This window comes from Puma concolor, chromosome B3 (assembly GCF_028749965.1).
Source record: "Puma concolor isolate L17-30 chromosome B3, mPumCon1.1.hap2, whole genome shotgun sequence".
In the NCBI taxonomy this organism is placed as follows: domain Eukaryota; kingdom Metazoa; phylum Chordata; class Mammalia; order Carnivora; family Felidae; genus Puma; species Puma concolor.
In genome coordinates, this window is record NC_141672.1 from 104,032,417 (window position 1) to 104,059,080 (window position 26,664).

Sequence of the window (26,664 nt, forward strand, 5' to 3'; positions counted from 1 at the left end):
TGATTAAGGAGTAAATACATAAACAAGTGCTATCAAATGGAATCTCTGAGCAGTTTTGTTAGCTAAACATTCTCATTTAAGCCATGTTTTCAGCCACTTATTGAACTGATTTTATTGTTGGATTCCCCATTACCAAAATGATTCTAAACTATGAGATACAAAGTTTGATAGTTTCGACAATGTTTAAAATGAAAGCAGGATGAACACTTCACCCCTTTGAAGAATAGCAAGTAGTGCCCAGACTACATAAAGAGAAACAAAAGTTCTGTAACTACTGAAAGGCTTACAAGATAAAAACTCAGTGTAACAATTTAGTAACATAATGTAAGACAAAATATGTGATAAAAATGAGTCAAAAACAAACTTTACAATTAATTTATTTAAATTCATTAACGTTGCAAAAGTATCATGTGCAACAAATCAGGACACAAGTTATTGTATTCCTAATAAGTCAGAGAAAAATAAAATATTACATCTCCTTAGTAAATCAAGACCAACTCTTTCCTTTCTTACAGGGATCACATCAACATCTTCCACACACAGTCATCAGAACTAAATTTCTCACACTGTAAAATGACAGCACCAGCCTAGGCAACATATTTTGAATAGTGAAACGATCACAGCACATTGTGTCTACATGGCAACAACGTGAACTTACATTAAGAAAAATATTTGAATTTTTGGAATTCGTATCAAAGTGTGTAGGTGACTAACTCTAAATTGTGTTCCACGTGAACAGTGTCCAATCAGCTGTGCAAGACAGTAGCCCTGAACACCTCCAATATTTACTAGTTAGGTTTACGTAAATGAACAGTTTAAGGGGCATAACTTAAAAAGTCTGTATACAAAAAGTGCAGTGGAGCAGCAGAGTAGTATTATTTTCCAAGTTCCTCCTTAGCCATACTGATTATGAAAACACACAGATTTCAAAATGTAAATGTTTTAACCTCTTATATGAGGTCACATAAGACTCAGACAGCTATCCGAAGCAAACAGTTTAATATTGTTCTTTATCAATCTGAAAGCATTAAACCTTTCATTTTCATTACGTGTTTAAGTGCTTTATGTGAACTTTTCATAGAGTTTTTAAAGGAAATCTCAAAACATAAGAAATTAAGTAGATCTAGCATACATAGTTGAAACAAAATAACAGTTCTGTTCGAATTTTAGAGTCACTCCTGGTGTTTATTAACACATTATCTTATTTTCAAGTACTATTTAGAACTTTGAAGGAAAGTTACATTACAGGGACTCACCTCTGATCTAACTCTAATTCATTCAGAATCCTGGGTGGCGGAAGAGGAAGTGAAAGGCTCCCCAGGTAATTCTTCAGTACTATTAGAACACTGCATAGATGGTCTCCACTGCCCTTACCAGCTGACCTTCTCATGTGAATGTAAATTCATAATGCTTTCTCCCAGCAACTCAACTCCTCCAATTCCTGGTCCCTGCGACAAGAGAAACTCTAACGGAACAGGTGGTCTAATTAATAAGCACATTAACTCCTCTATTCCTTTCTTTTGAGGTTTGTGATCCAGTTCTCAAATATCTAAATAGGATGGGGAAAAAATAAGCATGAAAACAAGATGGGACGGATTAGCAAATCTATTTTCAGCCTATCTTCTCCCTTCTGATTGAGCAACGTTACTAATTTTCCATATATAACATGGGGAAAAGGAGGACAAAGCAACTGTCACCTTATATATACCTTTACCAATCTCATCAGGAAACTGGCCCATTCTATCCGATAATATCCTAATGCTAATTTACCTGTCAATTGAAGAAATCTAAAAAAGCCACTTCCGCACTAAATCAAACACTTCGAGATTCCCTGAGCACTCACATAAAAACAGCCAAATAGTGGTGCTATATAGTCCTCTACAAGAAGTCTCTATCAAAAAGCAGATCCCTTACCTTTTTAAATTCTGAAATTGCAGTCGAACAAATTCTAGCTACTGACATCTACTCGTCAATCAGCAAATTTCAGTACTCACTGCAAGCTACTAAATAGCGATGTCCACTTTCAAAGACTACATTAACGTTTACCAATCTTAGAAAACATAAAAAATAACCTAGTCCTAAACTTTAATCTGAGCACTGTTACTGCTGACCCTCTCTGTTCAAACTTGTTTCTGTATGAAGAGGCAAAGCAGAGGAAAATATAAATTCTCATTATAGGTGTTACCAGTCTTTGCCTCCTTCACTTCCAGTCTTCTTACTCACATGTTCCGTGTGAAGCCTGCAGGTTTTCCTGTTGGATGCAAGAAAGCCTACGGCATGGTGCCAAGAGCTGCCACACACACTATTTCCCTTTACAGACACATTCAGTGACATCTGAGAGAACCCCTTTATAGTTTTCTTTCTCTTCCTTCCTTGTTTTGTTATTTTCCTTTCAAACTACCCTGCTAGGGCTTACCTAGAATCATATTCCACCACCAAGCTCCACCCAAGGTAAAGGCTATTAAGCTTAAACTGTGAGGTCAATATACCATCTTTCCTTGGTGCTACCTAGGAATATGATCCAGCAGAACACAACCAAATTACTTTACACAAAAAATTTTTGACTAAGAGGCATTCAGAGCCCAAGTACAACAAAATATACTGACAAAAATCAAATTAAACCAGTTAAGTTAGATCCATGACCTTAGGAGAAACATGAAATATTACAATTATATGTACTTTCACTTCAATCAGTAATGGAAAATTAAAATTGAATGATATGGGGGAAAGGTCACACAAAGACAAACGATTAACAACAAACTTGGTAAATGCTTCTCCTCCAACCTACCAGTTATGATCTTAAGCCTTAGGGTTATGAGACATTTATTATGGGGCACATCTCTATACCAGATTCCATTAAGGTGCAGGTTAGAGCAAGTGTGTTCTACTCTAGCGATTCACGGCACATCCCTTTCGTTATATCCCAAGTATTAACACTGTTCCCTCTGAATTTTAATGTTCTAATGGGTGACGGGCTAGTTGTACTTCAAAAAATATTTAAGAAAATGCACCACTTTTGCAACAAGCTGTATCTGTAGTTAGGAACAATGCTTGCAAAAGCAAAAGTGAACAAACACAATAAACTGTTGAAACTGAAAAAGTGTTAATGTGGAGGAAAACCACCTATTTACAAAGCTCAGCAAATTGTGAGCAGGATAAAGACTTTTATAGATGAAAGACTACTTAAAGAGCTCTACAAATATATACGCTAATCACAATTAAATTCTACAATCGTTTATTCATAATTCTCATATGGTTAAATTCAGGAGGAATGGCTAAGTTGTTACTGTTAGTTTGCTTTTTCAACACAAGCCGTTCCTAAGGTTTGAGCAAGCAATAATGGTTTTGGCTTTACTTGCCAGAATGACGTTAGTTTAGGATCTGCCTACAGCTGCTGGATCCAAGTTAAGTCAGAAGGCTGCCGAGGAACATCTCATCCTGGGAATCCTCCAGGATTACACTTAGGTTTAGCATGTCAAGTTTATAACTGAGGACAAAAAGTAAAGGAAAATTCTCTTTGTAATACAAACTTTATAATAAAAATGGCAATGGTGAAAGCCACATGTATGTTCAGTCTGAAAGAATAAAGCCTAAAAGCTTAGCCCTCCTTTGCTCCAATTTTGCTACTCTAGGACACTCTTTAATAAAATGCCTTACAGGAAGGCCCAGAGTGTGGCAGTACCCTCAAATTTGGAGGATACCAAGTTTTCCAAATGAGTCACACAAGTATATGACACAGTATTAGACCAACCTACTGTTTTAGGATGATTCTGCGGGCAATTAAGTTCTGTTCGAGCACCTAAGGACAATGTATTTTAATATAGTGTCAAGGTACTTACCAAATTAAACAAAAAGTTAATATAAATGTGTCATCCAAAACAGCATAATGCAGTGATGCTCTAAGACTTACAAAATAACTTAGTTTTACAGTACTGTCAACATGATTCAAAAGAAAATGTGAATACACACAATATCTGACTAGGTCAAACACTTACTATCAAGTTTAAATAACTGATAAAGTATTTTGGTAAAGTGCCCACATCGAGAGCAGTTAAAAAAGCAGCCCCTATTTTCTACAGAAAAATAGTGACAGTGAAGAACTCATCACATTCTCTGAATACTACACTGCACTCACAAATTCTGGAGAGTGATACCCTGGACACACAGCTTATTTCACATTAGTGAACAAATCTAAAATTTTTATAATAAAATTCTGACTTTGGGCCAGAAGATAAAATGTCCCATATATACATATATTACAAATCCCAATTCTTAGCCTCTGAAGTTTAGTTCTAAAAATGGCTTTTTGACTTGTCTTTAAAGTTTAAAAAGGAAACAGTGTGCAATACATTTGTATTTGCGCTTCTGAATTAAACGGTATTTATTAAATGAGAAAAAAGCCTAGGATAGTATACATCTACTTAGATTATGAACATGACCTTTGGGTGTTCATGAGAACCAGTTTAACTGTCCCTCATCTTATGAGCAACTTTATTCTGTAAGTTACCCAGGAAATGTATCTAACCATCTACAAAAACAGAAATTCGAACATGCACTTTACAAATCATGATCTCATTTACCTGCACATTCTTCCACAAGACAGGTATACATTAAAAAATATTGCTCAGAAACATAAAAATATATATTATCTCTTTCCTTTACCATTTAGGCATATAAATATTTTACTGAAGAAGATGTATCATTCAACAAACAAATGCAAAAACTGCTTTATATAAAGTGTGGTTCTCTGCTATTTAGCAATATAAAATATAAAATGAGTACAATATAATTAGCTAATAAAGAGCTAAATTCAAGAGATTTGCAAACCAATACAGCAGTGAACAGTCCCTTATACAAAAGTCCATTAAGGAATAATCAAGTCAATTTTGTAACAGGTTACATAAAAATCAGGGCCAATAAATGCATTATAAATGCAAAAAAGAGCACTGCTTCATCAGCACATTCTTCAGTCTTGTCTGGACTAGATGCCAAACTTACTGTTCACTTTTCGGTTCATCCTGTTTTCCATTAAGCTCTTGATCAACTCTGGTTAATGAAAAACAATATAGATAATAAGACACTAGCAAGTGAACAGTTTTCTTTTAAAAATTGTGACTACTTTTAGCATAGAATATTATTCTGTTAAAAACAAAGCTTTGCAAAGAAGCAGACACAGTAAAAAGGTTACCAGACATTTCCCCAACCATGAAAGGTAATTTTTAAAGACAAGAGGACACTGGCAAGAAATGTGACTGTTGTTTCCTCAAAGACTATAATATACTTTACGTACAAATGCCCATAAACTTTACTATAAGTTCAAACTATAACAAGTATACTAAAATCTTGGAGCCATAGCATGGCTGAGGCAGGGATGTAAGTGATGAGAAAGTGGTAGGAAAAACTGCCTCAAAAATGATTCTGTTAACCGAAATATTAAAATGATACCAATCCCACCAATTGATCAATGTTTTTAAATTCAGTGATAAAAATGCACATTTATAGAAATCAGAATTATTGTTTAAAATTTACTAGTACACTTAGAATATAAATGCCTTTCACTTATTTTGATAGTAAGAAGCCATCAAATTTAATAATCAGAAATATCCAGAGGTGGTTAAAAATCTGCCTCGATTAGTAGTGTGTTGCACAGAGATCATATCAAAATTTAGGCAAGTGGAGATTAGAATTATGTAATTACCACACAATTATAAACAACCCTTTAAAGAAGATAATGTATCATAGTCTATTATATTTGTACTAGTTGGAATTACTGATGGAGGGGAGTTTAAAACAATTTGATATATAAAGATACTTTTCATTACTATGTTTACATTACTATGATCATCACCACTCATTACTAGGATCACCTGAACATTAGTAAATGAGCCCGAAAAGTCTTGGTCTGTGGTAAAGCCAGATTAACAACATTTAAAAACATTTTGTTTTTTTTTAATATGCTGGTACCAAAAATTTGAAAGGTACATATTCTTGGTAAGGCTTGCAGTATACAACCAATCTTTTCAAAATCTGAAATATCCTTAAGAACGAATTTCACAATTACTTCACTTTTAAACTACATTCAAACATGTTAACAACTGTTATCTCTCCCTGGCCATACTTGGCACTGAGGAACTGTTTGGAAGAAACATCTACAACATTTAAAATTCCTATACTTCCACACTCAGTTTTGAAACCCCATTATTACCAGTACTCATCATAGGGATTTCACCTTAAGTAAGCTCCTCCTCATACAGCCTCTGTGAAATGTCTTAAAATATGCTCCTTTATCTTTAAAACTTTAATGTTACCATTTTCTTTTTTTTATAAATTTTTTTTTCAACGTTTATTTATTTTTGGGACAGAGAGAGACAGAGCATGAACGGGGGAGGGGCAGAGAGAGAGGGAGACACAGAATCGGAAACAGGCTCCAGGCTCGGAGCCATCAGCCCAGAGCCTGACGCGGGGCTCGAACTCACGGACCGCGAGATCGTGACCTGGCTGAAGTCGGACGCTCAACCGACTGCGCCACCCAGGCGCCCCTAATGTTACCATTTTCAAGCTGACAAGAATTTATTATTTTTTAAGAGTAAAAAAACTTTGTACAAAAAAATAAGGAAGTGCCTGAAAGATACATGTAATGATTCTATCAAGGTTAAACAGAAGTTTTTAAAAGAGAAAACAAACAAACAAACAAACAAACAAAAAACAAGATAAAATAGTACTGGTAGGTTATCAAAAAATACATTTAAATAAAAAGTATAGTTCTACTATTTTTCTGATGCCTAAATTCTAGGTAACTGAATACTAAGAACTTTGTAAAAAGGCCCAGCAGATTTTATCAACAAAGGTAATTCATTTTGAAATCCATGAAGCAACTGGCTTCAGTATACAATTACAGATTATATTTTTAATTTCAGTTATCTGTCTGGCAAATGTACACTAGTGCCTAGAAAAAAAAATTAGCAAGATCTAAAATTACTGTTCACACCTCTATGTTCAAATGTTTGTTAAACTGTTAAGTGTCATATAAAAATGTAAAGCTAGGCGCCTGGGTGGCGCAGTCGGTTAAGCGTCCGACTTCAGCCAGGTCACGATCTCACAGTCCGTGAGTTCGAGCCCCGCGTCAGGCTCTGGGCTGATGGCTCAGAGCCTAGAGCCTGTTTCCGATTCTGTGTCTCCCTCTCTCTCTGCCCCCTCCCCCGTTCATGCTCTGTCTCTCTCTGTCCCAAAAAAAAATAAATAAACGTTGAAAAAAAAATTTTTTTTTAAAAATGTAAAGCTATGATTCCGTCACAAGGTCAACGGAATTCTTGCTCATCAACAGAGTCAAAATGTCCTCAAAGTTAAGAATGTTTCAGTTCCTTATAACTGGTTCCTTAGAATGGTCAAAGTGATAACTACATACAAATTTCTCACCCTAACTCTTAAGACACTTAGTATTAAGACAGTTTTGCTAATATGTCATTATTTTTTAAAAATCCATTAACACGTTACCTCCAAATTCTACACTGTTCTAAATTAGTATATAAAATGGTAATTATTTTATACCCTTGCCTTTCATGTTCTATGCCAAGATATTAAGAGCTAATAGTTTGTTATGCTCAAAGCAGAAGTATTCAAAATTAAAGATGGAAAGCAGAGTATTTAACTATTAAATGGTATACTGAATTTTAGGTATTTTATTGTATGTAGGATTTGACTGGTTAGCAGGCCATTTATAAGCATACAGGGAAATCAATGTTGGTTAGCCAAAGAATATGTACACTGCAAATATAATCATAAACCCCAGGGAAATAAATTGATTCCTTAAATAAATATATATATTTATCAAAACCACTAGACATGTAAAGAATATGGTGAAACAGATAAAGTCTTAGAGGTAATTGGTTTTTCAAATAGTATTCTTAGCAATTTCTCTGGTTTTGTCACCAGTATACGTATACCAAAAAGGAGTGAAGAGGGGCTGTGGCCTTTAATTCCTAATTGGCATTATACATGGTGTTAAAACAGGGTGAATCCAAGCCATATTCAGCATCAGGAATTTTAGATTCACTCTGTATTTGGATTCTGGGGTATGTTTATATTTACAGATGCTATTATCTTTGTCTACAAGCTAACCAACCAATAAGGAAGAGTTAGTCTGTGCAATGCAAATGGACTAGTCTAGATGCAACCCAGTCAAGGTGTGCATATACCTTTTTTGTTTCTTTTTTAACTTTTCTTCTTCATACCTTGGTAGGGAAGAGTTATTTTAGTAAATATACATGTTATGAAGAGGAACAAAAACTCGAAAAAAAGGCACTGACAATAAACTCATATAAAACTGCAGGCAAAACCAAAAATACTTAATACACTGTGGAGAAAGTCAAAACTGACCTAAGAAATCTGGCTTTGACACATTAAATGGACTAAACCTCAGATTAGCAAAACAAAAAACTTTTTTCTACATGACAGCAGTGTGATACCCAGGTATTTATGTTAATAGCCTTCTACCAAATCCTTATAAAAGTTATAGAGAAGTGAATGTGGTAAACAGAATATATTCCAGCCACTGGAATGTACCAAGGTTAGGCTGATAAAAACAATACTGTATTTCTCCAGTGACAGGATTATTCAATGCCACGATGAATTTACTCAAATTTGGACAGCAGCATGTTCCAAGTCTGCAGAACGTTCTTTAGTACTGACCAGTGAAGAAATCAACTCTTAAGATTGCAAAGTCTTTAAAAATGAGAATTAATCACAACCAGAAAAATACTTCCTACTTCTTCAACTGACAGCCTGAAGAAAATGGTGACTAATGGAGGTGTTGGAAAATGGCTTCTTTCCCTTTTCCTTCTTTACAAAAACAAGAGCAGTTACAAAATATTTATAATACAGGAAAAAAGAGTGTGTACTGAAAAATATTTACCTGTTGCATATCAAAATATAAAAATCCAATATAATTAAAGAAATAAAACAAAACATACTGTTTTATGCATTCTGGTATGCCAACATATTCCATGGGGACAAGTTCCGCTAGTTCTGCCAAATTAAAGACGTATCTAATTTTTTGGCTGAATTTTGAGCTATGGAAGAAAATAAAAATAATTACCTCAATATTCTGACCAACAGAACTGACAAATTCATGCAAGGAGTTTGTGTTTTTGTTTCTAGTTTTGTTTTTTTTTTTAAGGTCAATGGCTCTCAGAAAATTACCTAATAAAGGGTCTTGTAACAGCTAGAAGTGTTCTGATAAACCATGAGGGATGTACAATGATTAGTGATTTTAGATTTTTCCGTAACCTGGAGTTAAAAAAAAAAAGAAAAAGAAATAAAAATTTAAAAGCTCTACAAATTCTACTGCTGGAAGAAAAGGTAAGACATCAGTAAGTATGTACAACTTTATACAAAAAAAACCCCTCATCCATAAGTTCATTTAGATGGGATATTCTTAAAGACAAGAAAATGCACTCTTGAATTCTGATGGTCACTCCTACTACTGAGATGAACTTTACTCCACTTGGCTAAATTTATGTCCATCCACAGTATAGCCTGTCATTAAATGTCTCCTAGATATATTCACTTTAGGATTGTGTCAACCAGGGGTAGAGGTCAATATGGAATACAGAGGTAAACTGTTTTCATTTTTCAGGAGAGGAGGGAACTGTTACTCATTTCTTTGACACTATGAAAGGCACTGTGCAAGCAGAAAGCTGGACGTGAAGATCACCATAGGAACAGGAAATGTAAATAAGATCTAACACATTCTTATGGGGTGTAAAACTCCCCCCTAAGAATTAAAGGCATTATCCTGGATGACTTATAATGACCAAATAAAACCTGTTTTATTAATGCATATTTCACACTTAAATAAAGTGATCATTAGCATTTTTTTTTTATCATAAAAACTAGCTCCTGCCATGTTTAGGTATTTAGAGAAACCTATTAATGAGTCTGAGTTCATTAAATTAGTTCAAATTAGCTATAGTCAAATCAAACCAATTGTAGAATCAAAGTTCCTTCCATTTACATGGATAACTAACTCCTAGGAGAACACACTTCTGGAGCTCACTCCAGAGGAAGATTATAGGTGAGCTTCTTCAAAACCATAAAACATGCTAAGCACTATGAGTTAAACGAAATTCACAATATATTAAAATAGGAAATGTACTAAGTTTTCCATCCTTTCCCAAAATGTAAATTACAGGAAAATGTTCAGTGTGGTATAAATAAGGAGAAATAAAGAACTATTTTATAAGTTTGTTTTAAGGAATTATTCTTTGTAAAACAGATCAAAACTCATTTCCTTCAGGATATTCTAAGATACTACATTGAGAAAATAGAAATGTGTTATGAAATTAACCAATGTAATTTATGGTGTCTTTAAGTGGCAATAGGAAATAAAATTTAACCTAATAAATCTAATCTAAAAATTATTCAGACTAGCTTTCAATGTGTATTTACAATACCTTCTATCAATTTGCTGATAGCATTTCCTGAGCCATCCCAGACTGGGCATTTTTCTTCGAGTTGTAGCACCATTTAAATAAACTATCATGTAGTTTTCTGCTACTAACAGCTCCAAAGTGCCAATAACATACCTATAAAAACAAATTAAGTTTAAGCCTTAAATATTGCTTTACACTACCAAACTCAATTATCCAAATTATAGAATGTCCTTCCCTTCTCTTAAATGACAGCAAAGCCAATTAAAATTCTAAAACTCCATTGGTTGGGGGGGGGGTGCCAGGGTGGCTCAGTTGGTTGGGGATCCCACTCAGGCCAGGATCCCAGGGTCATGGGATTGCCCTGCATCAGAGGAACCTGCTTGAGATTCTCTCTCTCTCTCTCTCTCTCTCTCTCTCTTTCTCTCTCTCATTCTCTCTGTGCCCCCCTTACAGAAGCACACTTCCTCTCTCTCTCTCTCTCTTAAAAACAAAACAAAAAAAGTTTTAAAATTGCACTAGTCGGTGTTATGATTATATACAAAAAAGAGTTATCTTTTAGAAATACATATTTAAGTGTTTATAGATGAAATGACATGATTTCTGGGATTTGCTCCAAAGTTATACAATGGGGAGAGCATAAATTTTGGGGAGGTATAAACTGTTAACTATGGAACTGGGTGATTCATACACAAAGATTCAATATACTTCTTTCTGCCTTTGTATATGTTTGAAATTTTCCACAATAAGTTTTTTAAGTTCATATAGTTTGAGAGAGAGTGTGTGTGTGCACAAGAGAGAGGGACACAGAGGGAGAAAGAGAATCCTAAGGAGGCTCCACGCTGTCAGCGCAGAGCCTGAAGCAGGGCTTAATCTCACAGTTCACGAGATCAAGACCTGAGCTGAGATCAAGAGTCGGACACTTGACCAACTGAGCCACTCCGGCACCCCTCCACAGTAAGAGTTTTAAAAACAGCACTAACTTAAGAAACAAAACGATTCTGGAGAAATATAACAGAACTTAGTTCAGTTACATTTGCCTTCTTGGGAATAAATGCAGTTTAGTCATATGATTTTGAGATCAAAGCAATTTCTTTACACTTAATGTATCCTCAAATATAAATAATAAAGAAGCTGGAACAGATCATTTGAAATATCCCCACCGGTTTTAAACTGACAATTTTTCTGCTGAGTTGGAAAACAAATAGTTGCATAATGCCAAAGAATAAGGACTTAACCAGGATGGGGATATTTATAATCTTTTTCCAGTTAAAGTTCACCTTCTTGAAATGGAGATCTAATTAACCCAATATTCTTCCAAATATTTTTGTGAAGATACACTTACTTAAAGAGATTGTCCATCAGGTATCGATAGTTGGGTTGACCACTTTCAGGCATAAAACATACAGCAAACACAACAATGGCATTTAATCCATCGCCATAATATCCTGGAAAAGAAATCAAAGAAAATCGCTAGCATGATTTTACTTTTTCAGAGGAAATCTGTACAGTTGACAGGTTATAGTGATTCACTTTCCACAAGTTTTTGGATCAAAAATCCTGGTTTCTTATTTAATCTTAAATAGTCTTAGAAAGATGTTTAAATCCCCTCTTCTCAAAACAAGTGCAATAAAATCTCAAGAGGAAAGGGTGGGCATAAAACCAGAAACCCAATTAAAATAGCATAATCAGAAAGCCAGACTTATTTTAGTAAATAGACAAATGTGATATAATCCAAGCAGACATAATACAAAAACATCTGCAATAAAACAATCTTAAGCAATTTATGGTTAAAGTGGGTGCTTCTCAAAAAATAGTTTCACAGTCAACAATACCTAGCATTTTGTGGATTTTAGAGAGGATTAAAAACTAAGAAAAGATTACATCTCTGACAATTCTAACAGAAGAAAAAGTGTTAAAATGTGTATGTTTATTAAAATGTGTATGTTTATTATAATCTCTAGATATTAAGCTGTATCCAGTAACAAACAGTTTTGCTTTAACTTTCATTTCTATTGTTTACAAACACACGCTGAAAAGGTTTAAACATTTCAAGTACCTTAGCATCTTCAATATCTTTCTTAATCTCAGCCACAAAACACATTGTGATAATTCAGTAGGATAAAATGGCCCTAATTATTTTCCCCTAATCCAAATAAAGCACTATTTCTGAAAGATAATAGGTTTAAACCATAAGGCAGGTCTCACAACTTGTTTCCCATGAACCAGCTGAATTAATGCAAGTCTGTGGACTTCCTGATCCAGATTATCCTGTTTTCTTCATCTGAATAAGATTAAATTAGGTGGAATAATGTAACTGCAAATATTCAAGTGATTTGTTTTCAGATGAATGAAGACTATAGAAATAAGGAAGGGAATGCATTTGGTAGAGAGTAAATTAAGTAGAAATGACTACATAAAAAAACCCAATCTGCTTAACCTGTGTGGTCCCTTTCCTGCATTAGGATTTCAGGTAATATGACATGTTCCAGAGAGTGACTTGCATTTTTTTTTTTAATGTTTATTTTTGAGAGAGAGAGAGAGAGAGAGAGAGAGAGAGAGAGACAGAGCACAAGCAGGGGTGGGCAGAGAGAAAGGGAGACACAGAATCCGAAGCAGGCGCCAGCTTCTGAGCTGTCAGCACAGGGCACGACATGGGGCTCAAACTCATGAACCGTGAGATCATGACCTGAACCAAAGTCAGATGCTCAACAGACTGAGCCACACAGATGCCCCAGGAATGAATTGCATTTTGACTACCATTAACATTCTGGCACTATTTACAGCGTGTAAGTAAACTTCTGTACATGGCACAGATGGATAGAAGTTATAATTGTACTTCCAAAGCTTTTCCTATTTGACTTGTGATTTCTTAAGGATCAAAGCCTTATATTTTTGGATATTCCACAAATATGCAAAGTTGGTGCTCCGTAAGAATGTGGAATGAATTAGTTCTGTACTTTATGGTAAAGCTACAGGATTTGTTTAGGGCTTTAAGTAACACCAGGTTTTACTTACACAACAAAAAGACTAGTACAAGAATGTTCACAGCAGTTTTAATCATAATAGCCCCAACTGGAAACAACTCACATAGCCATCAAAGGAAAAGTGAATAAGCCAATTGTGGTCAAACCACACAATGAATAGCACACAATTGGCAATAACAAGGAATGAACAATAGACACGTGCAACAATATGGACGAATCTCCAAAATATGCTGAGCAAAAGAAGCAGACACAAGAGTGTATACTGTATGATTCTAGTTACATGAAATTCTAGAACAGGAAATGTCATGGGGACAGACATTAGAATAGTGGTTACTGGGGAGGGGGTATTCATTGGGAAGGAGTATGAGAGAATTTTGGGGGCAATGAGAAGTTCTATCTGTCTAGAGGTGTAGGTGATATGGGGATACATGGTTACATGGGCATTTGTCAAAACTCACTGAATCTTACATTTCAGATTAGAGCACTTTTAAGTGAAAAAGTCAGAAAGAAGAAAAACAAATACTGTATGATATCACTTATATGTGGAATCTAAAAAAGCCAAACTTAGAGACTAGAATGGTGGTTACCAGGGACTAGGGGGAAAGAGGAGATGTTGGTCAAAGGGTACACACTTCCAGTAATATGATGAATAAGTTCTAGGGATCTAACGTGCAGCATAGTGACTACAGTTAATAATACCCTATTATGTACTCGGAAGTTGCTAAGAGAGCAGATCATAAATGTTCTCACCACAAAAAAGAAATGGTAATCACTATGCAATATGTATTGTATCAGATCAACACATTTTACACCTTAAACTTACACGATGTTATGTGTCAATTATAGATATCTCATGAAGCTGAGACCAAAAAAAAAAAAGAAATTTGCAAATGCTACAAAAAAGGATTACGGCATTTCACTGTATACAAATTACAAACAGATAAAAAGATGAGAAAGTCTCAATTTTGGGGGGGTGTCTAGGAAGAGAGTGGGAGGAAAACAGTTTTTGCTGAACACTCTTGTACCTTTTGAACATACTGTGTGCGTCTACTAATGATTTTTAAATGGGGTTTTATCCTTCTACTTCAAACCTGTTCTATTTCTCAAATGACATAAAAATTACCAGTTACAATTTTTAACTCAAGGGAGAGCTTCTTTAAGCTTTTACATTTCTGATATCGCACTAAAAAATATGAACAATCTTTGATCGCTCTTACCTCCGTGGCTGATAACTTTTTTATAGGGTTCAATTGCCTTCATATCAACCCTGTGGTCCTGTTCTCCAATTCTGAACATACGCCAGCGTCGTCCATCTTCTTTTTCCTCTGCTGCTGTGTATTCGGTAATTGAGCCTTTCCTAATAATTTCAGTAGTTTTGGGCTTTGGAAGATCATCTGTCAAAATAAAAGGTTTTTGAATCACAAATTGTTACTTATAAATAACAAATAAAAATAAAATTGCATGTTAACCACTTTACTATCTAATTAGACTGTTCAGAGAATTTTTCATTATACCTTCTATGGAATTTTTAAGTGTTTCTTCTATAATAGAGGAAAAGGCTTCTTGCTCTTCGTATGAGGCCATTTTATGCTTTTGGAAAACATGGTTAACTCTTTTTGTATTGCTTAATTCAGAAAGCATCTAATCACAGTGCAGTGTATATTCATGAGTCCAAAAAAGATAATTCACACAACCATCAAAATCTTAGCATACTGGCCTTACAATACTGTTCTAGATTCTATTTACAACATTGTTCTTGGTAGTTACCACTATAGGTTATTTACAGTAACTATCTGAGAGCAAACTGGTTTTTGTTACTGAGCACATAAATTACTCCCCAAACATTGTAATACCAGATAGAAAGTGGTTAACTAGTCAATGATTATTTCTCATTTGATCAATTTTATTAAGCATATATTTACTGAAAAAATTCTGACGTGTACATGCAAAAGTCTATTTTGAATTGACATTAGCCAAAGCAGAAGCACCAATGATTAGGTGTAATTTATATTTCAAGATTGCATTTGAGTGGATTTTAAATGAAGAAATGATTTTCAAAATTTTAGTATCATAGTCCTTACCAAAAGATGGGGGAGGGGGAACCTACTGCATGTTAGTTGTTTGTTTCCAAGATAAAGCTGTTAACGGAAAATATCCTTCCAGGAAATGACTACAGCAGCATTAAAGAAAGAAGAGACAAAACACATAGGCAGAAAACTATTTCAGTATCTTTTAAAAAAAACTGCTATAACTGGACTGCTTAGTGAACCAGTAAAACAGGGAAGAAAAAAGGAACAAAGATACAGCATATCAAGGATCTTACTCTTCACTTCAGATAAGACACATAGTGCCGAACACTGCTTTGAAATGAAAATCATTCTAAGGATGAAACCCACAAACAGCTATATAAAGATACTGTACACAGCAATTATGTCATTAAAGAAAGCATCCAAAGCAACAGACATGCCAACTCCTTTGAATTCTAAATAACTAATAATCAGGAATATAAAGTTTGCAAGACTAAGAGTATACATAATTCAAGCTGGTTGTTTATACAGTGTAGGCAAACCTAATTAAAAAAAACTCCCTTCAAAGCTCCCTCTCTGCAAATCCTTAATTACTTGTAGCATATTCCTTAAATTACATGTCTCTTCAAAGCTTTTCTTGCTTAGATTATTGACTGAATAAAAGAACATGCCATAATTATCAAGCGATATTTTGGAAGCAACATGAGAAAACATAACTTTACAATACTGGGCAATTAAGAAAAAAAAATTAAGCCACCTGTGTAATCTACTAAAAACAGTTTTGAAACATAAGAATATTCAGCGTTAGCAGTACTTCACATCTTAGTAACAAATACAGTAGGAACTTTAAAGAATAACATATTTCAACAAAATCCCTTCGTCATTGATTTTGGGTTCATGCTCAAGTTTTAAGTTTTTCCAATTATCCTAATACGAAACTGCTACTCAAAAAACACATATGCATACAGAGACAAACATTTATTAATAAAAGTTAGATAAAAACAATGAAGCATTTACCTTCCCACTCAAATTCATTACTGTTCTCTGATGGCGTGTCTAAGCCATCTAAGTCAATCTCTCCACTTTCATCCAAATCATCTGACAGCACAGAGCCATCACTAGGATCCAGGGTCAGACTAATGTCTGGGGCCATGAGTTTCTTTCTCACCTTATTTCCATTAAGTTCTAGTGAGCATGGAACGGGTAAAAGAAAAAAAAAGGTGAAAAATAGATTAGAAGGATTGTTTACATGCTCAAGTTGAGTAAGAGAAAAATTTTAATCACTTCATTCTTGAGGAAAATTAACATTAATCAGACACAATCCCAAAGCATTAATTTACGAACTTTGGATTTTGATCATTATTGTTTCTACATCATGGCAAGATGACATACTCCAACAAGGATATATCTTTTTAAATAACAGAGGCAGATCTTACAACCAACTCTTACTACTAAAAATGAACTCCTCTCAACTTTTTATTGTAGAAATTTCCAAAAACCAAGGGTAGGTCTTTGGAAAGTTATAATTTCCAGAGCATTCCAAACACGCTTTCTTAAACATTCAACTCATTCTTTGGCTCCCTATAATAGAACAAAAAGTGAGTATATATATATATTTTTTTTGCTTGACAAAGAAATGTGTTAAAAAATAGCACAAAGCCTATCATTTCATTGAAACCAAAATGTCAAGTTCTTACCAGGCTGGCTCTCTGGTCCAGTTACAGCTAATATATCTGCTTCCATACTATCATCCTCTGGTAAAGGTCTAGAAGACACAGACATAATTTTTATTTCACAAATTAAAAATATTTTTTGAAGTTAAAAGAACTATTAAAAATATAGAACCAATTATGTGGAAAACTGAATAGAGTGGTTTCTTAAGCTTCAGTAATTTACAAACCACTTTTAAAGAAAATTTCAGACTGTTGGAGATGACTTACATATTTAAATAAATAATACATAAAAGTAGATACAAATTCCTTATCTAATTCCTCTTGAATACAACTATAAAACAATTCTAAAAATTATAAACAACCTAAAAAATATATAATTCAAATGCAGGAATTTAATGTGACATATGATACAATGGGTAATGAAGGTAAATTGTCCCTCACATGGGAGGATGGTGATGATGGCTACAATTCTTTTGAGCTTAGTATTTCTACATTACTATTATCCCCATGTGTTATGCAATGTCTTGGTATTCCCACCAGCTGTCCTTATTCCCACTGCTAAGGGGAATTTCTATGCACTGGGATGGTCTTCTAACCAGGAAGGTATGGAAGCATCATTTACATAGAAGATCTGCCTCTGCCCTTTTTCTCTTAACCCAGCTGGTGTCAATACCATTGTAAACACAAATGCAAACATATCAAGGTAGCTAGCTAGATGATCTAAAAAAAAACAAACAAACCTTATTTATTTAATAAATTTTTTCTTAAAATAGAAACACAAAATTTAATAATTCTTACAGACATTTAAAGACTCCCTTCTCCCAGGAACCCCTTAGACTCTAAGAAATACCACATTAAAGCATTTTTTTTATAATAACAAAAATTTTGACATTTAAATCTTGAAAACAAAAATGAAAGATTATAGAAAATCACATATATTTAGTTGGAATATAAGATACAAGAGAATTCATCTAACTGTTGGACGGGAACTCTCATTTTCTAGTATCAAATGAATACCTTTCAATACTGGGCTGTTTCTTCTTCTTTTTTTTTTTTTTTAAATGTGTATTTAGTTTTGAGAGAGAGAGAGAGAGAGAGAGAGACAGAGAGAGAGAGAACACGAGCATGAAATGTGGAGGGGCAGAGAGAGAGGGAGACACAGAATCTGAAGCAGGCTCCAGGCTCTTAGCTGTCAGCACAGAGCATGACACAGGGCTCGAACCCATGAACTGCAAGGTTATGATCTGAGCCAAAGTCGGATACTTAATCGACTGAGCCACCCAGGTGCCCCTCAATACTGGGCTTCTTTAAGAAACTCAATATTCATTTAGTAAGTGACATGTCAATAAAGAGATTTTGAAGTTTTGTTTTAAATTTTCTTTTAAAAGTATTGCTCACATTGGAAAATCTTCATCTTGCCATTCTTCCTTAAGTTCCACACCTTCCATCCTCAGCTTAGATTCAATATCAACTACAAGCTCCTGATAATCCAGAGAGCCAATGTCCTGTGAAAAGAGAAAAATTTATAACAACATATCTTCCATTTTATTTTTTAACCGCTTAAAAGGCATAATAATCTTGTACCTTAGTTCACACCTCCACCCTGGTTGTAAAATCAATTTACTGGGTTTCAACTACCATTAAAAAAAAAAAAAAAAAAAAGAATGAGAATGAAGAACGGTGTGTGTGTGTATATATATCCACACACATATATACATATATATATATATATACATATGTATACACATATGTATATGTATACACATATACACATATACACATATACATATATACATATATATGTGTGTGGACATATATACATATATATATATATATATTCTTGCAAAGTAAGTGCTATTTGTAGTAAGGGTATTGTGCAGTGAAAATATTCGTTTTCAGTTACATATATGCATGTGTATCCCAGGCTGTGATTTAAAATTTATTAAATATTTTGACCTATGCAGAAAAATTATGCAATTTTAGGGGGAAGGCACAATGAATAAAAAGTAAATATATTCTCTACTCTAGACCCATAATTTTCTGTCATGTGGATGGAGGTTGATTCTAGAAATCGACAGTAAATCGCATTTACATTCATGATGGCACTAAAGCCAAGTGATATGTGTGCTGTATTTTTTTTTAACTGAGGTATAATTAACATTTTTGAATTGAAGTACAATAAACATGTGTGCTGTTTTCTATATTTCCTCCCGTATAGTTTCAATGCCATAATTCCGGAGGTATTTAAAGAAGGCTATTCAGTAATTATCCAGTAAATTAATTTTGATTTGCCTCATGTCTACACTAAACTTTTCTCATACAGTTCAGCATAAGTTTTCAGACACTTCGTGAATATTTCTATTGATGCATCTACATGTGTTAACCTAGGCCATTAAATTTTAGTTTGTCTGAGGAAGGGTGTGGGGCCAACATCCTTATTTTACAAAGTGAAGAACCTAGAGATTGGTTTGGTTGATGGAATAAGAAACAGATGTTTAAGTATATTATTTAAGAAGTCATAAAGATCAAATGGTTAATGAGTGCAACAAAAAACTGACAACTTTAGGGGGAAGAGGTATAAATGAGTATTCAGTTGAATTACATTAGACCAAGTCAACAGATGACTAAAGGTATTTTTTGAAAAAGTAATAAAACATGTATTTCTTAAGAGATAGAAGTATCACTAGAAGTATTAAAAACAAAGCAAAAAGCGGTTGGCCCCAGTAGAAGAAAGAGGGTGAGATGGGGAGAATGACTGATGCATTTCATAGTAAATCCTAAACTATTTGACTTTTAAAATCATGTATATATAACTTTTAAAAATACTTATCAAATAAAACAAAAGGTGACAGTCATTCACATTCACTTCAATTAGTCTTCTAAAACAACATGGAAGGATCTCAAGGATATAATGCTAAGTAAAGTGTCAGTCAGAGAAAGACACATACGTGGACAAATACATCATATGTGGAATTTAAGAAACAAAACAAATGAACGAAGTAAAAAGAGAGAAACAAAAAACTCCGAGTCTTAAAAATAGAGAACTGGTGGGGAGGTGGGTGAGGGATGGGTGAAAGAGGTGAAGGGGATTAAGGGTACACTCATCATGATGAGCACTGAGTCATGTACAGATTTGTTCAATCACTCTACTATACAACTGAAACTGATATAATTCCAGTTAATTATACTGGAATAAATAAAGAAAGAAAGAAATAAAACAAAGACATGGTTATGGTTTATGGTTGCTTCATGTGCTGTCATTACAACAGTCAAAAGATGTACAAAGCTGGGGGCGCCTGGGTGGCTCAGTCAGTTAAGCGGCCAACTTCGGCTCAGGTCATGATCTCGCGGTCCGTGAGTTCAAGCCCCGCGTCGGGCTCTGTGCTGACAGCTCAGAGCCCGGAGCCTGTTTCAGATTCTGTATCTCCCTCTCTCTCTGCCCCTCCCCCGTTCAAGCTCTGTCTCTCTCTGTCTCAAAAATAAATAAACGTTAAAAAAAAAAAAAAAAAAGATGTACAAAGCCGTACAGAAAAAGCACTGTGTTCCAGAACAACAATAAAATTAGGCAATTTTCTGAACTGTTAGATTTCACATGGCAAACTAAATTTATATCTCTGCCAAGTTTGAATTCCTACCTCTGCTCAAAGAAAGGTTTCACACATTCTCAAAAGGTTTAAATTTTCGAGGACACGCTTTCAAGTACAGAAAAAATGGCAAATGCTATCTTTTCCTCACTAACATATTTGCTTGGAAAACTCAGTATTTATATATAGGAGTAAGGGATTTTTAACTCTTTGGGAAAACAATGAGCGAGGCAATGTTGAGTAGAGAAGAAAATAAACAGGAAAGGGATACCTCCCTTACCAATCTCTTCTATGTAAGACACAGAACTAGTGTAAAAGACCCCAAAATTATGGTCAACAAGCCCAAATACTTAATGCTTATTGCCCTAGAAACTGATGCTCAAGAAGACTGAAACACTCTGTTAATACAGGTTTAAAACTGTCTCTTTCAAATTCTTAATTTTTTAAATTAATTTTTTTTAATTTACGTCCAAATTAGTTAGCATATAGCTCAAATTTTTAATTTTTAAAATTTTAATTTACTCCTCAATGTTTTCTCAAGTCTTTTATAATCACATTAAAGTGAACTAATATACTTCCTAAATTCAATAATCAGAAAAAGTTTCCATTATTTTGTCTCGCCTTTTTGCCAGGTGTTGCAAAAATACCAGGATGTTCTTGGTGTCTCTTTCAAATATCCCACATACTCAGAAAAATATTTAATATCTCAAAAACAAAAGCAGAGACTGAAAGTGCTATCACTATATTCCCAACACCTAGCACAATGCCTGGCACATAAGCCTGTAAATATCAGTTACATGAATAAATATTAATTGTAGGTATGACACTGGATAGCAAGCCTTTGTGTTGCTCTACCCCTTAGGCTTATTTTTCTTATTAAACTATGTAAGTAGGCTTTCTGTTGTTTTACTCCCCAAAAAGTGTAGTGAAAATATTTAGGGCAATCCACATCCATGCAATTATCAATTTCTGTTGGTAAAATTATTCCTCATTTGTAAGAGAAAATATGTAACCAGTGAAATTCGATAAGACAAACCCTGTCCTTTCGAGCCTCTACCACAGGAACCAGTCTATCACTTGAAAAGAACTTCTCTACCCAATATAGAGCCTGAGTCCTTCAGATATCTCAGCTGATTCATTCAATTTGTACTTCAAAATCATGAAGTACATGATGTTAATACACACAGCACATGGACATGGATATTTAGTTTGGGGATAATTATTTAAGCTAGTTAAACAGAACCTAGGAGGAGAGATAAAGATAGATTCACTCTTGACCATTCCATCACGAATTTTAGGGAGAAAATACACTAGGTAGATAAAAAGTTTAAACAATTGAGAGAATATTGTTCTTGGAAGCACTTAATCATCAGCAGCTGTAAGAACAGGAAACAAACAAGAAAGGAGCAATATAAGCACAACCACTTTGAAGGAAATCAGGACATTGCTGACTCACAAGTTAACTGTGCCTGTTTCCCACTTTTTGTTCATAGATTTAGCAAATTAGAATGGGGAAATAACACTTTAAGATGCCATGTGTTAAAATAACCTAATGCAACAGGAATAACTTGATTTCTCAACAGACTTGTGGTACCGGGAGGACATCATAACTTGTGCCAGTTATCAGTGGAAGTCATAGAGATAAATTCACAACAGTTGCTGACCTCAATGAGGTTAAAAATCAAGGAGAATGTATTTCCTCCTGACAGTCTCTGGAGGGAGGTGTGGTGGTAAATTCAACCAAAATGAAGAAGGGGTTTCCCTATGCAACTCAAGACTGAAAACATTAAAAGCAAAAATTAAGTATTAAGGGGCGCCTGGGTAGCTCAGTCGGTTAAACGTCCGACTTCAGCTCAGGTCACGATCTCACGGTCTGTGAGTTCGAGCCCCGGGTCGGGCTCTGTGCTGTCAGTTCACAGCCTGGAGCCTGCTTCAGATTCTGTTGTGTCCCCCTATCTCTGCCCCTCCCCCACTCACGCTCTGTCTCTCAAAAAATGAATAAACATTAAAAAAACTAAAAAAAAAAAAAATTAAGTATTAGAATCATATTTACAACCATCTTGGGTTATAAATTACAATCTTACATGACAACTTTACTATTATGTAGTGTAACAGTTCTGCTGGAATAGGTGCTAGTAACCACCATCTACAGTTGCAGAAGGAAATGCCCAGGCAAGCCTTTCACTTCCCCATTTAAACGAAAGGGCTTCATTCTAAATATTTATGTTCACTTTGCCCTGTAAGGTTGGCAACACTGGTGGCACTATAGGAAAACACTTTAGGCCAACTTATATGTTTACAAAGATCACCAAAACACCTACAGAAAAATCTTATATGCTTGTCACTACTTGAGAGCAGGATCATGCAGGGGTTTTTAAGAATGAAATGACACCATGATCTGTCACCTTACACCTATTAGAATGGCCATTCTCGACTGAACAAGAAATAGCAAGTGCTGGCAAGGGTGTGGAGAAAAAGAAGCCCTTGTGCACTGCTGGTAGGAATGTGAATTGGTGCAGCCACTGTGGAAAACAGTATGGAGGTTCCTCAAAAAATTAAAAATAGAAACACCATATGACCCAGAAATTCCACTTCTGGGTATCTATCTGAAGGAAACAAAACCACCATCTCAAAAAGATACATGCAGTCTCATGTTCACTGCAGCATTATTTACAATAGTGAAAGTAGAGAGGCAACCTATGTTTTCATCCATGAATGAATGGCAAAGAAACTGTGGCATATATATAGAATGGAATATTATTCAGCCATAAAAAGAACAAAATCTTGCCAGTTGGGACAAATGGATAGACCTTGAGGGTATTATGCTATGTAAGATAAGTCAGACAGAGAAAGACAAACACTATATGGTCTCACTTAACTTATATGTGGAATCTTAAGACACACATACACTTATATGTGGAATCTTAAAACACACATAAAACGCACACACACACACACACACACACACACACACACACACACCAAGTTCTTAGATGCACAGAACATTGGTTGCCAGAAGGGAGGAGGGTTGAAGGAGTGGGCAAAATGGGTGAAGGGGGTCAAAAGGTACAAACTTCCAGTTATAAAATAAATCCTACGGATGTAACGTGCAGCAAGGTGTATTATAGATCTGAAAGATGCTAAGAAAATAATTCTTAAAAGTTTTTATCACAAGATAAAAATTTTTAACAATATGTGGCAATGAATGTTAAATACTCATTGTGGTGATCATTTCCCAATATATAAAAATATCAAACCATTATTGTATGTACACCTCAAGCCAATATGATGTTATATGCCAACTGTACCTCAATTTAAAAAAAGTAAAATGAGATACTCTGTCAAAAATGTTAACATAAAATTCAAGAAAAATTACAATGGTCTGACTCTTCTCAAAATTGTGAAAATAAAGCAAAGAATAATTATGTCACCTATAAACAGTACTTTAAAAAAAAAAGTTCTTAATGTTCATTTATTTCAGAGAGAGAGACGGAGCGTGAGCAGGGGAGGGGTGGAAAGAGACACAGAATCCGAAGAGAGCTCCAGGATCTGAGCTGTCAGCACAAAGCCTGACATGGGGCTTGAACTCATGAGCCGTGAGATCATGACCTGAGCTGAAGTCAGAGGCTTAACCGACTGAGTCACCAACCAGGCGCCCCTAAACAGTACTTTTATTATCAGTATGCAGAACATACTGGTTTACAAAGATTTTACAAAGATTAAAGTATAATACTGATCTCCTTATTGTAGTTATAAATATATTTTTAACATTTTTTTAATTATTTATTTTTGAGAGAGAGAGAGAGAGAGAGAGAGCATGCGCGAGGGAGGGGCAGAAAGAGGGGGAGACAGAGAATCTCAAGCAGGCTCTGCACTGTCAGGTCAGAGCCCGACAAGGGGCCGGAACCCACGAGTTGTGAGATCATGACCTGAACCAAAACCAAGAGTCAGACGCTTAATCGCTTAATCGACTGAGCCATCCAGGAGCCCCTGTAGTTACAAATATTGGTTGTAATATAAAATTATAATTTTGAGGGCCGCCTAGGTGGCTCAGTCGGTTCAGTGGCCAACTCTTGATTTCGGCTCAGGTCATGATCTCCAGGTTCAGAAGACTGAGCACAGTATCAGCGTGGAGCCCTCTTGGGATTCTCTCTCCCTCTCTCTCTGTCCCTCCCCCACTTGCAGTTTCCCTCTCTCAAAATAAATAAACCTTAAAAAAAGATAATTTTGGAATATTACTATCATCACATTATACTAGTAATCTGCTTTACACCATGTAGGCTTAATAAGACATCTTTCCATCCACTGTTAGCCAAGGTTAATTTTTCAGAACTGGCTATATATACTTCCTTTTTTAGATGCCTTCCTGCATCCCTGATCTTACCAGCATTTCTCCAGATGGAATCTGGAGAACTACTTGCCTTTTCACATTTACTAACCACTTGCACATTCATCATCCCATATGTTCCAATCAACAACTTCTGCGAAGAATAAAACATTGGTGTTATTATCACCATTTTCTTCTTATATGTGAGGCAAACGACACTACATCCCGGTTCCCAGATTAACCCGTAGACTATTACAGCACACTGTCTCCAGTTCACCATCAACTTTATACAGAATAAGCCTGCAATGCCAGATCTGGTTACATTTAACCTCAAAGGTCCTCTAACGCTTAAAGACTACAACAGCACTGACTTATGATGGTCTAGTTCAAGTTTCATGTTTGCAGAAGTGGACCTGTCATACTTCCTGTATAAGCCCAACAACGTTAGGTGGCAACTGAGATTAGAAAGATTTAAGAAGAGTGTGGAGAAAATGTAAAATGACAAGAACTAAGTAAAAGATGTACAAGATCATCAAGAAGATAGTACAAAAGGTAACTAAATTGGGTAACTTCAGTTACCAACCTTATCCATTTACAAGTTGCAGAAATTCTTACACAATTTTAGAGAAAGGATGTTTAATTGAAAAAAAAGTTAAGTAATTATGCATTAAGACAAACAGAGATCCTAATCAAAAAAGGTGAGGACGAAAAAAGCAACACTAAAATGCAACCACACACTTCAGCGAACTATAAGGCACTATGATTACCAGGATGAACAGGGCAAAAGCTGTGCTCTCAAAGAGCTCCAGGAACAGGCAGACAAGGTAAGTTTCAAAGCAACATAACAGACCCAAATAAATTCCTGATTTAACGTGAGCAGATCTAGTTGATCTCAAGGTGCATCAGCTACACCCAGGAAACCCAAACCATTAAGCAAAAGGCAAAGTCTGAATTCACGCAGGAATTCGTCTTTTCACAGAGGAAGGTCTACTAAAGCTTTCATTACAAATGCCGCTTCCGCGTCTACTCCCCGAGAGTATGAGGCACATCAGAAGTCCAAGTTTCTTTGTTCTGCACCAGGACTGACGCTGATCCTAAATACGGGACCAAAGGGGCCAGGTCACCGCACCCCGACTAGGGTGTGTGCAGGGGGAGCGGAAAAGGGGCAAGTTCTCTCCTGAGAACAACAGCACAAACGGCAGACGGGTGGCGGGGGGCGAGCAAGGATGGCAAAGGCAAGCAGGAGCCGAGCCAAGGGCGGGGGCCTAAGCTGGGTGGGGATCCGGGAAGCGCCTCCCGGGCAGGTTCCAAGGCGCCCCCTACACCGGATAACTCTCTGGGCTTCCTCTCTCGGGCTGTCCAGGGGACACGCGCCCCTCAGACATCCGCCCCAGGCCTGCTTCCAGCCCAGGCCCGCCGTGCCTAGTCTTCCCGGGCCGCACTCACCCCGGAGGAAGCCTTGGCCCCCTCGTCTTCTTCGCCCCTCCAGGCCGGCGACGCGGGGCTGACGGCCAGGTCGCAAGAGGTAGCGCCGAGAGGAGCCCGCTCCCCTCGGACGGCAGCGGAGACCCTGGCCCAGTCCCCTGGCTACAGCTGCAGCGGCAGCAGCTGACCCGGATGCAGAGAGCTGCCCCGGCGG

General features: G+C 35.8%; 1 protein-coding gene across 5 annotated transcripts; it reads right to left on the minus strand.

Annotated features, from left to right (window-relative positions):
* Positions 1-361: 361 nt before the first annotated feature.
* Positions 362-26,664, minus strand: BNIP2 (BCL2 interacting protein 2). Of its 5 annotated transcripts, XM_086710821.1 has the most exons (11): positions 26,472-26,663; positions 18,513-18,619; positions 17,139-17,206; positions 16,459-16,626; positions 14,632-14,808; positions 11,773-11,875; positions 10,452-10,583; positions 9,199-9,285; positions 8,970-9,068; positions 8,196-8,231; positions 362-5,046 (listed from the first exon to the last, which is right to left on the minus strand). In XM_086710821.1, exons 2-11 carry the CDS (start codon positions 18,560-18,562, stop codon positions 4,995-4,997), a joined length of 972 nt encoding a protein of 323 aa, XP_086566947.1. In that variant the 5' UTR covers positions 18,563-18,619; positions 26,472-26,663; the 3' UTR covers positions 362-4,994. The 5 variants fall into 5 exon arrangements, with proteins under 5 accessions (XP_086566947.1, XP_086566949.1, XP_086566948.1 ...); XM_086710823.1 differs by lacking the exon at positions 9,199-9,285 and having other exon boundaries at positions 26,472-26,664; XM_086710822.1 differs by lacking the exon at positions 8,196-8,231 and having other exon boundaries at positions 26,472-26,662.

What these genes read in the sequence shown, in the direction of transcription:
- BNIP2 (XM_086710821.1), bottom strand. Translation starts at nt 18,562, where the DNA reads ATGGAAGGTGTGGAACTTAAGGAAGAATGGCAAGATGAAGATTTTCCA. An exon ending in TGGACCAGAGAGCCAGCCTG is followed by an intron (nt 16,627 to 17,138) that starts GTAAGAACTTGA and finishes CATGCTCACTAG; the next exon opens with AACTTAATGGAAATAAGGTG. An exon ending in TTAAAAAAGAAACAAAAAAG is followed by an intron (nt 5,047 to 8,195) that starts GTATATGCACAC and finishes TTCATTAACCAG; the next exon opens with AGTTGATCAAGAGCTTAATG.